The sequence below is a fragment of the Rhamphochromis longiceps genome, linkage group LG4 (assembly GCF_057381845.1).
Source record: "Rhamphochromis longiceps isolate RC_006_pf linkage group LG4, R_longiceps_female_GT1.1, whole genome shotgun sequence".
In the NCBI taxonomy this organism is placed as follows: Eukaryota; Metazoa; Chordata; class Actinopteri; order Cichliformes; family Cichlidae; genus Rhamphochromis; species Rhamphochromis longiceps.
This window is the reverse complement of record NC_140560.1, coordinates 12,444,788-12,457,202: the sequence shown is the minus strand read 5'-3', so window position 1 is coordinate 12,457,202 and position 12,415 is coordinate 12,444,788. Positions and strand designations below refer to the sequence as shown.

Sequence of the window (12,415 nt, the reverse complement as noted above, 5' to 3'; positions counted from 1 at the left end):
ATACTCGTGGAGTGCTTTAAACCTCTATATTGACGAATTCAAATAAAATAAAATAAACTGAATTGACTTTCGGTTTCAGGGTGGATTTCCTTCCTTACGTTGATCACGTGACCGGGCGGCAAGCAGCTGAGTAAACATGGCGTCCGTGTCCGACTGTGGGAATTCAGTGCAGCGCTTCAAGCTGTAAGCGGCGTTTCTGCGGCCCCGGTGTTTGAGCCACGGACTCAGAAATTACCGTGATACAGGGCAGACGTGAAGACTTGAAGAGGAGGAAAGAACAAGCTCTCCGCTAAAGCAGCTTTATCCTTTTTTCTCCTTCTTGCACAGCAGGGATGGCCTGATGCCTCCTAGCACGCTGTGATTGGCGCTGGATAATTGCTTTTGTTAACACAGACGCTGATTTGTGTTTCTGTGAGTCAGCTGCTTTCTTTCTTTCTTTCTTTTTTAAAATAAGCGATCCTCTTCTGTGGACTAAACTATGCAGGGGCACAGATGCCTTTAGGGACACCTGTGTCCCCCCGCTTTATGACTTATATAAAACAGATTGATTTTCTTGGACCCCTTTCAAGTCGCTTAATCAGCATCACCTGGCGAGGTGCTTTATGGACTGTGTGAGTGCAGGATGACCAATTTAACTGTTTTTTAAGGCTATTAGTGGAACTGCACTCGTGTCTCGTGTTTCTCATGTCTTGCTTAGAAACACCACTATGATAGGCTCCCCGGATGTGGTGGCTTTCGCTAAAGAGGACGAGTATGGGCAGACCAGTCCTGATCCCTGGCCTCTCCCAGAGGAGTTCTCTGTCCCCCTCTATCCTCTGGCTGACTCCAACCCCTGGGCCAAAACCTCCTATGCCAAGTTCACCAAAGACTTCATCCTCATCTCAGAGTTCTCTGAACAGGTGGGCCCACAGCCTCTCCTTACTATCCCAGATGATCCCAAAGTCTGTGGCACTTTCGACCTCAACTACTTCTCCCTGCGCATCATGTCAGTGGACTACCAGGCCTCCTTCGTGGGGCATCCGCCTGGCACTGGCTACCCAAGGCTCAGCTTTGTGGAGGACTCCAGGGTGGTGTTGGGCGACTCGAAAGAGGGGGCATTTGCCTACGTGCATCACCTTACCCTTTATGACCTTGAGGCGAGAGGCTTCGTGCGGCCCTTCTGCATGGCCTACGTTGCAGCAGATGAAAAGAAGATCATGCTGCAGTTTCAGGAGCTTTCTCTTCGCTTCTCGCAGGCTTCAGAGTGCCTGAAGGCCGGGAACAGGAGGGCATTTGCCAAGGAACTCCAGAGGAAGCTCCGAGACCTTGAGTAAGAATGCCAGCGCAACCTTAACTGTTCTCCTACATACAGTTTAAAAAGACTTCATCCAAATGAGAAGTTTACATCAGATAGTTGTATTCAGATTCTCAGTGAGCAGGATTTCTTGGCAGCTTGATCTACTGATGTGTGCTAGAATGATGCTTCTGTGTTTCTGTGGGCTAGAAGGATCAGGGATGGGTGTCATTGTAGAGTACTGACACTCTATAACACAAACAGGTGCTCTAAATGGAAGGTAGGGGATTCTCAACCCTTAAAGGAAAAACCATGTGTGTTTAGACATTTAGCCAGCAGAAAATAAGTGATGAGAGATTAGTTTGATTTGATATAATTTGATTAACTAGTTTGATTTGAACTGTGAGGCTGAGCTTTGGCACAGCTGTTATTTGAATAAAATGTTAACATGATGGCATTAAAAATATGAGTAATCTGATATTTAATTGATACTATGTTGATAGGTTTCAAAATATTTTTAAACTGCTATAATGCTAAATGAAATGTGAGAGGATTATCCTGTCCTCCGGCGACAATGTGCCCTCACCAGACACTTTATTAGGCACATCTTTGAAGCACCGTGTTGGCCCCCCTTTTACCTTCAGAACAGCTTTAAATCTTCATGGTTTAGATTCAGCAAGATGCTAGAAGCTTTTCTCAGATTTTGATCCATATTGACATGAGAGCATCACACAGTTACTGCAGATTTGTCGCATGGACATCTGTGATGTGAATCTCCTGTTCCACAGGAGAGCTTCCACTGAGATCTGGTGACTGTGGCAGCCGTATGAGTACAGTGAACTAATTGTCATGTTCAAGAAACCAGTTTGAGATGATTAATGTTTTTTGAAATGATGTGTTATTCTGTTGAAAGCAGCCATCAGATGATCACTGTAGTCATAAAGGGATGGACATGGTAAGCAACAACACTCAGGTGGACTGTGACGTAACAAGAAACTGTAGCCTCAGTTTTTTGTTCTTAGCTGACCGGACCCAGTGTGGTCTTCAGCTGCTGTACATGTTGTGTGTTCAGTGACTTTCCTCTGCATAACTTGGCTGTAACAAGCAGTTATTTGAGTAGCTGTAACCTTCCTGCCATCTGGAAATTCCCCTTTGGTGTCAAGAAGACATTTTCTCCCAGAGAACTGTCGCTCACTGGACATTTTCTGTTTTTCAAACCAGTCTCTGTAAACCCAAGAGATGTTTGTGTGGCACAGTCAGTAGTAATAGCAGTCGCTTCTGAAATATTTCAAACAATCCTTAAATGCTTTGAGTTGCTGCCACTTGATTGACTGATTAGATATTTGAACAGCTATATCTCGTAAAGTGGCCTGTGATTGTATTTCTGTACAGAATTTAATCCATTTTGTAGCTGTCAAAAAATCCATTTGACCATTGATTAATGTATTGGTAAAATCAGTTAGCAGATCAATACAGATATCATTGGAGCCACAAATATAGCATTGCTAGAAATAAAATGATCCCCACTCTGCTCCAAGATGTGGGTCTCAGCTGCAGGTATCCAGTGTTTCCTGTGCTGGGTTAGTCTTATCCTGTTGTGTCAGGTAATATTTATATCCCTGTGTGAAAAACAGGTCGATCACTATCTCTGTTGTGCTCTCCTCAGGTACACTCACTCTGTGCTGCAGCGGGAGGAGGGCCTGCAGAGAGAGGCGGGGCCTCAGAGCATGTACTCTGCTCATGCTGTGGAAAAGGCCAACGAACTGGCCAACGTGGAAAAGAGCATTTTTGAACACAGGGACTTGCTGAAGCAGATCAGCTCCTACCACCGCCGTCCACGACGGGATCCTCACGCTGTCACCTGCCAAAAGTGTGTGGACGAGTCCTTGAGTGAGTGCGAAGAGCTGCTGAACAAATACGCCAAGATTGCCTACCCTTGTGGTTACAGTGAGAAAGCGGGGAAAGGAGAGGATGGACAGGGTCATCCTCGTGGACAAGGTGAAGATGATGATGAGGAGGAGGGTGTTAAACGCAAGCTCTCCTACACGCCACAGCTGATCAAAGCTAAATCTGCCAAATGTTTTGACAAGCGCCTGAAGACCCTGCAGGAGCTGTGTGACAAGACTTTCTATGAGGCCACTGTGGCGCTCCTGAAGGAGACAGAAAGAAGTTTCCGGGGTGACCTGTGTTACCTCTACACACGCCGCCTGGACAAGGCACTGCAGAGAAAACAGAGAGTCACTGCCTTTTTGTTTGAGGAGGACCTCAGTGATGATGACGAGGATGAACTGGGAACACTAAGACCATTCTGTGCTGTGAACCATGCTGTAGATAATTATGTACTCTTAAATCCGCCTCCTATTGTTCTGACACCAGAACCTCATGAGCTGGATGCGCTGGAACGTCCGGAGCATCTAGACCCGGCTTCTGAGACCAGTGTTACTCAGGAGAGTGAGCTCGGACTTGGGGAGAGTCATCTGGAGTCCTCTCCTTCAGACCAGACTCTTGAAACCCAGGAGAGCTCAGAGGAGACCAAAGGAAGCTTCAGCAGTGATAAGAGTGGAGTGGGTCTAGCAGAGATGCAGCAGGGTCTGGTTAGTATGAAGTCAGAAGCGCCTGATCCTGATCCTGACTCTGACTTGACCCCTGACCCAAACCATAACCTGGAGAGAGAGAGCAGCAGTGAAGAGATGGAGACAACTGCAGGGGAGGATGAAGGTGAGAATGGTGGACACCAGACACCCGTGTCTTTGTTGGAAGTGGTGTCTGAGCTTGAGGCCAACCGGGAGGAGGAGTGTGAAGGAGTAAGTGGGTCTGAGTTGCTGGCTCCGATAGACACAGCATGCTGTATGGCCCAGGAGGGTTTCCTCTATGAGGCTTCTGCCCCAGAGGCGGTGCCTCGTCTCTGCCAAAACTCCCATCTGCAACCCTCTCAAACTCTTGTGGTCAACCAGGAACCCCAGGCCCTCCTTCCACTCCAGGATGACTACACTGTCGGCTCTCCGTGCTCGGAGAGCCCTGTGACTGGGTTGGAGCTGCCTAGCGGCCTCCTTGGAGATGCAGTTTCCCGTACTTCGGCGGAGGATGGGTCAGACTGCACCATGAGTGCCTCCACGGGGTCCGATCAGACCGCGTCACCTCTCGGCTATGGGGCGGTGGTGACCTTGCGTCAGAGGAAGAAGGCTGGCCAAGGAGCCTTGAGGTTTGTGCGTCAGTACCCCTTTGCCATCCAAGCCCTGTGGTGCCTGCTGAGTGGCAGAACCCTGGTGGTGCTCGGAGCAGACGAGGGGAGAGTCCGCCGGTTGGTGGCGGCTCTGGCTCTCTTCGTACCGGCTCCGGGGAAGTGTGGAGAGAGGGTTCAAGCTTGGTTGTCCTGTCCCTTCACCCTGACTGACCTGCAGAGGTGGAAACTCATTGGATTACAGAGGTATGAATGGAGTCAAACTCTGATGCACTTCGGTATTATAGGTAGTTAATCACAGACATTCATACTTTCTAAGCTCAGGTAGGGTAGTACTAGGAAAATCAAACCAATGAGTGAGGATGCTTTTAACAAAGATTAAATAAAGCATAAAGTTTGCTTTTCACAGAACCTTAGCAAGTCTCCATCAATGTGAAGTTTGAAGTGACTGTTTATTCTACATTTTCTTGTTTGTGTTGCGCCGTACGCTACTCTTACTCATCCCCCGTGACTCACACTTTGATGACTCACACAGCCAAGCATACACGCAATACAACCTTGAGCACATCTGTCCCTGAACTTCTTTTTCTACTCATCTTTCTGGTGACAGCGTGGGCTGCGAATCCCCCAAAGTCATTCACACAAGATGGGGATCCAAGGCGACTGAGTGTATTTGTTACACTCATCCAGTTGATACATACACAACAAGTATAACATTCAGAATTGTGCAATGCTAAAGCTGTGCAGCAGGTAATGTAACACTACAGTGAAATCATTCATAAGTAGATAAAGTATCAGAATTGGTACATAAACTCTTTTATTATTAAAAGACTTGCCTTTTTAAATGATCTTAGTGTGAAATCACAAATCATTAATCTTCCATTTAGAAGTCAACTTTAAAAGTCTAAAGACTCAGAAAAATTACAGTCTATTTAATTCAACTCTCTATCACCAAATCACAACAGTCACTTCAAGGTGCTTTATATTGTAAGGTAAAGATCCTACAATAATACAAAGAAAACTCCAACATTAGGAAATCATCTGTGAGAAAGCACATGGCAACAGTGGGAAGGAAAAACTGCCTTTTACCAGGAAGAAACTTCCAACAGAACCAAGCTCAGGGAGGGGGAGCTATCTGCCAAGAGTAGTTATGAGTAAGGGGAGGGAGACAGGACAAAAACACATTGTTGAAGAAAGCCAGAGATTATTTTTTTCAGTAAAAGGACTACATGTTACAATCCCTGACAATGCAGATTACATGCAGAGTGTTGTGTAAACACATATTGAGTGAAGAAGAAATGCCCAGTGCACCATGGGAATCCACCAGCAACTTGAGGCTGTTGCAGTGTGACAAAAATAAGGGTGGATTGAGGTGACCTGATCCAGCCCTAACTATGTGCTTTATCAAAAAGGACAGTTTTAAACCTAATCTTTAAAGTAGAAGAGGTGTCTGTCTCTTAAATCCAAAGTGGGAGCTGGTTCCACAGAAGAGGGGCCTGGGAGCTGAAGGCTCTGCCTCCCATTCTACTTTTAAATATCCTACTTTTCTTTTTTTTAATATGCAGATTGAAGGATATATATTCTGGTCAGAAAAAGACTCAAAGATTCCTCACTGTGTTACTTTACAATGAAGTAAACAAGAAAAGGGGAGAACATTAACTAATCTCAAACACCTGGTAGCATAGTTAGATTAGTTACACAAGTTACTGTATATAACAAACAGCTGGGCAGTGCAGTGGTGTATCAGTCAGCTTGAACCTGTCCAAAGACCAATATGAAGTGGCTGTTTATATGACCGTAAACGGCTATCCATCTTCCTGTGTTAGCCTGTTTTTAAAAATAAATATATATTAAAAAAAAAAGCCAAATCAAAAACGTAGGTAAACAGCTGAATGCATGAAATTAAATGAGTCACGTGCAAATAAATTGTAAGTGGATGAGAGTTAAATATCCAAACCCAGTTGCTACCCAGTTGATGGTGCTATCAAAGGGATAAAAAATTAATTCCTTGATCTCCCCAGCTCTGTGCAACTGTAGCTGTCCTTGGACTGTTAAAGTAACATTTAGGTTTTCTTGCTCTGAAGACAGTTTGTAGTCTTGCTTATAGCTAGCAGTATATAAAAAAACAAAAGTAAAACCTTCAAAATGTATCTAGTGATTGAAATTCTGACATAAAACAGCAGTTTTCCAAAACTGTAATACAGGCCAAATTGGAAAATTGTGTAACTGAAAATTCAAATGGCTAATGGGATTGTTTTTTAATTAATGGCTCCACAGAGCCCTTAATTTGGTGCTTTTACCCACTTTTAAAATATTGTTTCAGTTATCTGCTGCACTGTACATCAGATGTGATTTTTGTGTCCCATCAGATTGTTCTCATTAGTTTAATTGTTTTTCCAAATACAGCCCTTTGCATACTGGGTTTAACTATTACATGCACATGCTACAGTATAGTTTGGCCTGTGATTATATTCTGTTAGGTGGTTGCTAGGCAAAATAGAGATATCATAATGTATCATGCATACGTTTTTGTTTTTTGTTTTTTTTTTAGAGATTAGGTGTTATTGGCATAAAATTAAAAATGACCTTGTCCTTTACCAGGTGTTATAGGTGCATAAACCCTACACAGGTAATTTTTGCCAGTTGCTAGGCAATGTGATGATGCCAAAAATAAGGGAGGATGCAATGAGATGAATTTTCAGGAGCCTGAAATGTTCCAAGTGTGGTTGCTGTCTGAACTCCTGATAGTTCCTTTTATCATGAGACTCATGAGTAGCATTCAGAATTGCCTTAGTTGTTTTTGAGTAACGGGAGAGAGGGAGAACTAACAGGGATCGCTGTCTCGCTCTCTTCCCCACAGGGTCGCATCCCCGCTGGGCTCTAGCATGCTTTACTCGCTCTCCCGCTACAGCCGCTACATCTCCATCCTGGACGCTGACCAGACGACCTTGCGCTGCCCGCCGTATCGTGGCCAGCTGCTCACTAACATCGCTGACCACCGCACCTACATCCGCCGGGGCTCCACCTACTTCCTCCACTTACAGAGTACGCTCTGTCACCTAGCGGCCAAGGCCTTCTTGTTCACTTTCACCCATCACCTCCACCTGCCAGTCAGCGCCACCGAGGGGCCCGAGGTCGTGGAGAGCCGCCGCCGGTGCTTCCTGCAGGAGCAGCTGGGGCTTGGCGAGGAGGACAGCCAGATACTGCTCTACCTCAGTCAGCTCATCACTCAGCAGTACCTACAGCCCAATGGCAGTAGTGCAGCAGCACCGTCTTTTAGTTTTAACTACACCACCAGCATTTTATATAAGATCTAATACTACACAGGGAGGAGGATTGTTACATTTTTGCAGAATTCATCTGTGATATTTCACTTTTTAATGGACCAAATGTGATCTTAATAAGGTCTAAGGTCAGTTTAGTTTCAGGACAAAACTCACTGCACTTGTTATTGTTTTATCCGTGCTCCATCTCCCCGTCTCTCTCTGCCTTGCTGTCTTTTTTCCTTCAGAGCAGAGAGAAGGATACAGAGTGAGTTGTGACTGTGTGAGTGGATCACTTGAGTGTATTCGATCTGGAGCATATTGATGCAGCCACCGAGCAGAGCAACAGAGCGGATGAAGGCTGGCGCGCGCACGCACACACACACACACACACACACACCCACCCACCCACCTGTTAAATGTTACAGAACTCAATCTGACGCCACTGCTCGTGTGTGCTCAGCTGGCAGCTTGCAAGCAGGTTCGGTCTCAGCTAAGTGTCACCTACCAGTCACGGAGCAGTTTGTCAGCTTTGACTTCATTCGCGCTATATGTAAACATGTTTTTCAGGCTTATGGGAACAACCTCACATATGCTGACACTTTGTGCCCATCGAGGACAGACGTCTGCTTACGACACCTAATTAGCACCGCGGAGGCTTATTACAGCAGGTTTTCGTGACATTCCTATCTATTTGAAAATCACCGCAGAACTTTCAAAGGTCAAAAGACTTTAATTTTCTTCGTTTTGCACATCCACACTTATTTTTCATCCTCTCTTTGTTATGAATTAATTTTAAAGCACATTCCTGCACAGATGAATGTCCTGCTACCGTCTGAATTTGACCGAGTTAGACTTAACCCATGAGAGCACTAAGGGCTGCTGGGTTGCTCATGCATGAAGAAGTTAGAAGAACTTGGATTCATTCAGCTCCATGTGATAAGTTGCATGTATTGTAATTGCACACGAATTTAACCATGTATAGAGCCAGCAGCTGCCGAAACCTGTTGGTATTCACTCCTGCTGAGCATTTTCACTATTATTATTCCTCACACAGTCAGGAAGATTTTATAGCCTCTTAACCTAAATGTATTCGATTTCACTGTTGTCTTAAACTTGTGTGAGGCTGTCGTGGTGTTGGGGTGTTCGCTGTACTGATAATCTTTTCGGTTTCGTCGTGTTTAGATGAAGTGACTTTGACCAGACGCTGAACAGTTTTGAGGACGCTTTTTGTTTTGTATAGTTTTTATTATGAGAGGAAATTCTTTCTCATGCTATCTGGGGTTTGATTTCAGACAGTTGCCTGTCCTTTATTTAACAAACCTTTGCTGGGGATGTGTTCTGAACAAATCTCTGTTGTGTATTTATTGTTATTTTTGATTCTGACCATTTGTCTGTGATTTGTGCACATTTGTGTTTGGACAATTGAAGAAGTAAGACATTTTAAAGTGGCTGTATTATTATTCTAATTTACAGAACCATGCTTTCATTGCTGAGCTCCAGTAGTGTAACTTCCCATGATTCACACAGTAGTCGGTATTTATCTTACTTTATATTGGGCACCTTAGTTCATCCAGTGTGTGAAACAAGCTGTCCCTTTTAGCCACCTTCCTGCTGATTGGCTGCTCTTCACCTGACTTTTACTACAGAATCTGGTGCAGGTGACTGGCGCCATCTCCATGTACCCGTTTATAAAGTTCTGAAAACAAACTGTAAGCCTATTAAAATGCACAGTTTCACGACTTCCCAATTCGATCCAGAAGAAGAAGATAGTGAGTTTAAGGTTTTACAGACAAGTTTACGCTGTCTGCTTATTGTGGGACAGAACACTGGATATTTATTTCAGCGTTTGCACAAAGTATATCCTCTTTAATAGTTGTATAGATGAGGAAAGTGGCTGAAATTGACACTAAAGTGGAAAACTGTAAAGAAATACCAAAGGTATGTGGCCACTAAAGTGTTCTGACAGTACAGTATAACTGCTATTACTTCTAATCAAAGCTCGCAAGCTTTAGCATAACTGCAAGAGCAGCTTAGCTAAATGTAAATGTGCCCTTCATTGTAATTACTAACTTACAGGTCACTTATAGCCTGGGGTTCGGACTCCTCAACCTTTAAGCATAATAGGTCCACTTTAATTATTGAAGTTATATTGGCCAGTAATGAAGAAGCGTCCTCGACAGTGTCTTTAAATTTTATTGTTCCTAGTTCTGTGGCGTCAGTGATTGGAGCTGTCATGGTAACTGTACTTGTGAATGCATGGTTTTAATGTGAAAGGTCAAACAGCATAGGATCAAGTCTGCTGTCTTCTAACTACAATCAAGGCTTTTAAAACAATTGACAGCAATCTGAAAATTTTAAAATTCCATTCAGTGTATTATTTCCGTTTAGTGCAGTTCGGGCTTAGTGATTATCATTCTTTTGCTGCATGTGATGTCTGTTTAAAGCGCTTGAAAGCTACTTTTTGTTTCTGCTCAAATGTTACAGCATTTGTTTTTTGTTTTTTAGTAGCTAATGTCTCCCTAATGCAAAAAGCTGAATGTAATCTGAAAAAGCCATACCACAGTGTGCTTAACATGTTGTCACTCAGTGTCCTTACGTTGCCATATCATGTCTACCTTTCATCATGAGGGGGTGCTGAGCTGTCTTCCGCTCCGTACGGCGGTGTGTTTGCCAGTGACCTGAATAAAGCACGTTGTGAATGTCTTGATGTTTTTAATGCCATGTTGATGATATTCATTTATTAAATTATTTTTTTGCCTGATTAAGCACTTGTAATTGTGTTGATAATGCTGAACCTTACTGTGAGAAACTGCAAAGACAGACCAGCACAACCTGCATTACAAATCACCCTTAAGCAGGACAGAGACCAGCAGATTTGTGTCTGCGTGAGTGGCTTTAGTGATGGCAGAGGTGTCAGTGTTTGAGGTGTCATGAATAATAAATGTTCAGCTGTGAATACATCTAATTGCAATGCTGGAGCAGCAGAAGGAAAAGTGGCTGAGGGTGGAGAAAGTGCCAGTAAATGAATAATGTGGGGAGAAAAAAGTCTGCACCAATACAGAAATGATTCCTCTTGATTTTATTTCCATGCTCTGCAGGAAGTGAACGTGTGGGCAGGTCAGTGTCTAACTTGTGATATTTGGTTCAGTCTTTAATGATCAAATGATTTTGTAAGGAACATGCCTTGATGTCTCTGGTGTTTGTTGTTTAGCATCTTGGTAAAATTCAAAGACGATAAACTGTCTTCATTATATCTTGCTTTTGAGAATATGTTTTTTGGAAGAAATATATAAATGTGTAGTACTGTGCAAAAGTATCAAGTCACTCCTCATTTCTCTATATTTAGCTAGGAAATGGAAATATAGGTGCATATACAGGGAGTGCAGAATTATTAGGCAAATGAGTATTTTGTCCACATCATCCTCTTCATGCATGTTGTCTTACTCCAAGCTGTATAGGCTCGAAAGCCTACTACCAATTAAGCATATTAGGTGATGTGCATCTCTGTAATGAGAAGGGGTGTGGTCTAATGACATCAACACCCTGTATCAGGTGTGTATAATTATTAGGCAACTTCCTTTCCTTTGGCAAAATGGTTCAAAAGAAGGACTTGACAGGCTCAGAAAAGTCAAAAATAGTAAGATATCTTGCAGAGGGATGCAGCAGTCTCAAAATTGCAAAGCTTCTGAAGCATGATCATCGAACAATCAAGCGTTTCATTCAAAATAGTCAACAGTGTCGCAAGAAGCGTGTGGAAAAACCAAGGCGTCAAATAACTGCCCATGAACTGAGAAAAGTCAAGCGTGCAGCTGCCAACATGCCACTTGCCACCAGTTTGGCCATATTTCAGAGCTGCAACATCACTGGAGTGCCCAAAAGCACAAGGTGTGCAATGCTCAGAGACATGGCCAAGGTAAGAAAGGCTGAAAGACGACCACCACTGAACAAGACACACAAGCTGAAACGTCAAGACTGGGCCAAGAAATATCTCAAGACTGATTTTTCTAAGGTTTTATGGACTGATGAAATGAGAGTGAGTCTTGATGGGCCAGATGGATGGGCCCGTGGCTGGATTGGTAAAGGGCAGAGAGCTGCAGTCCCACTCAGACGCCAGCAAGGTGGAGGTGGAGTACTGGTTTGGGCTGGTATCATCAAAGATGAGCTTGTGGGGCCTTTTCGGGTTGAGGATGGAGTCAAGCTCAACTCCCAGTCCTACTGCCAGTTTCTGGAAGACACCTTCTTCAAGCAGTGGTACAGGAAGAAGTCTGCATCCTTCAAGAAAAACATGATTTTCATGCAGGACAATGCTCCATCACACGCGTCCAAGTACTCCACAGCGTGGCTGGCAAGAAAGGGTATAAAAGAAGAAAAACTAATGACATGGCCTCTTTGTTCACCTGATCTGAACCCCATTGAGAACCTGTGGTCCATCATCAAATGTGAGATTTACAAGGAGGGAAAACAGTACACCTCTCTGAACAGTGTCTGGGAGGCTGTGGTTGCTGCTGCACGCAATGTTGATGGTGAACAGATCAAAACACTGACAGAATCCATGGATGGCAGGCTTTTGAGTGTCCTTGCAAAGAAAGGTGGCTATATTGGTCGCTGTTTTGTTTTTGTTTTGTTTTTGAATGTCAGAAATGTATATTTGTGAATGTGGAGATGTTATATTGGTGTCACTGGTACAAATAAATA

At 43.9% G+C, this 12,415-nt stretch overlaps 1 protein-coding gene across 1 annotated transcript; it reads left to right on the top strand.

Moving 5' to 3' along the window:
• The first annotated feature begins 118 nt into the window (after positions 1-118).
• smcr8a (Smith-Magenis syndrome chromosome region, candidate 8a) lies at positions 119-10,841 on the top strand. Its single transcript, XM_085403338.1, has 3 exons — positions 119-1,309; positions 2,940-4,700; positions 7,315-10,841. Exons 1-3 carry the CDS (start codon positions 708-710, stop codon positions 7,769-7,771), a joined length of 2,820 nt encoding a protein of 939 aa, XP_085259464.1. The 5' UTR covers positions 119-707; the 3' UTR covers positions 7,772-10,841.
• The last annotated feature ends 1,574 nt before the right edge of the window (positions 10,842-12,415 follow it).

What these genes read in the sequence shown, in the direction of transcription:
- smcr8a (XM_085403338.1), top strand. Translation starts at nt 708, where the DNA reads ATGATAGGCTCCCCGGATGTGGTGGCTTTCGCTAAAGAGGACGAGTAT. An exon ending in AGGAAGCTCCGAGACCTTGA is followed by an intron (nt 1,310 to 2,939) that starts GTAAGAATGCCA and finishes TGCTCTCCTCAG; the next exon opens with GTACACTCACTCTGTGCTGC. An exon ending in AAACTCATTGGATTACAGAG is followed by an intron (nt 4,701 to 7,314) that starts GTATGAATGGAG and finishes TCTTCCCCACAG; the next exon opens with GGTCGCATCCCCGCTGGGCT.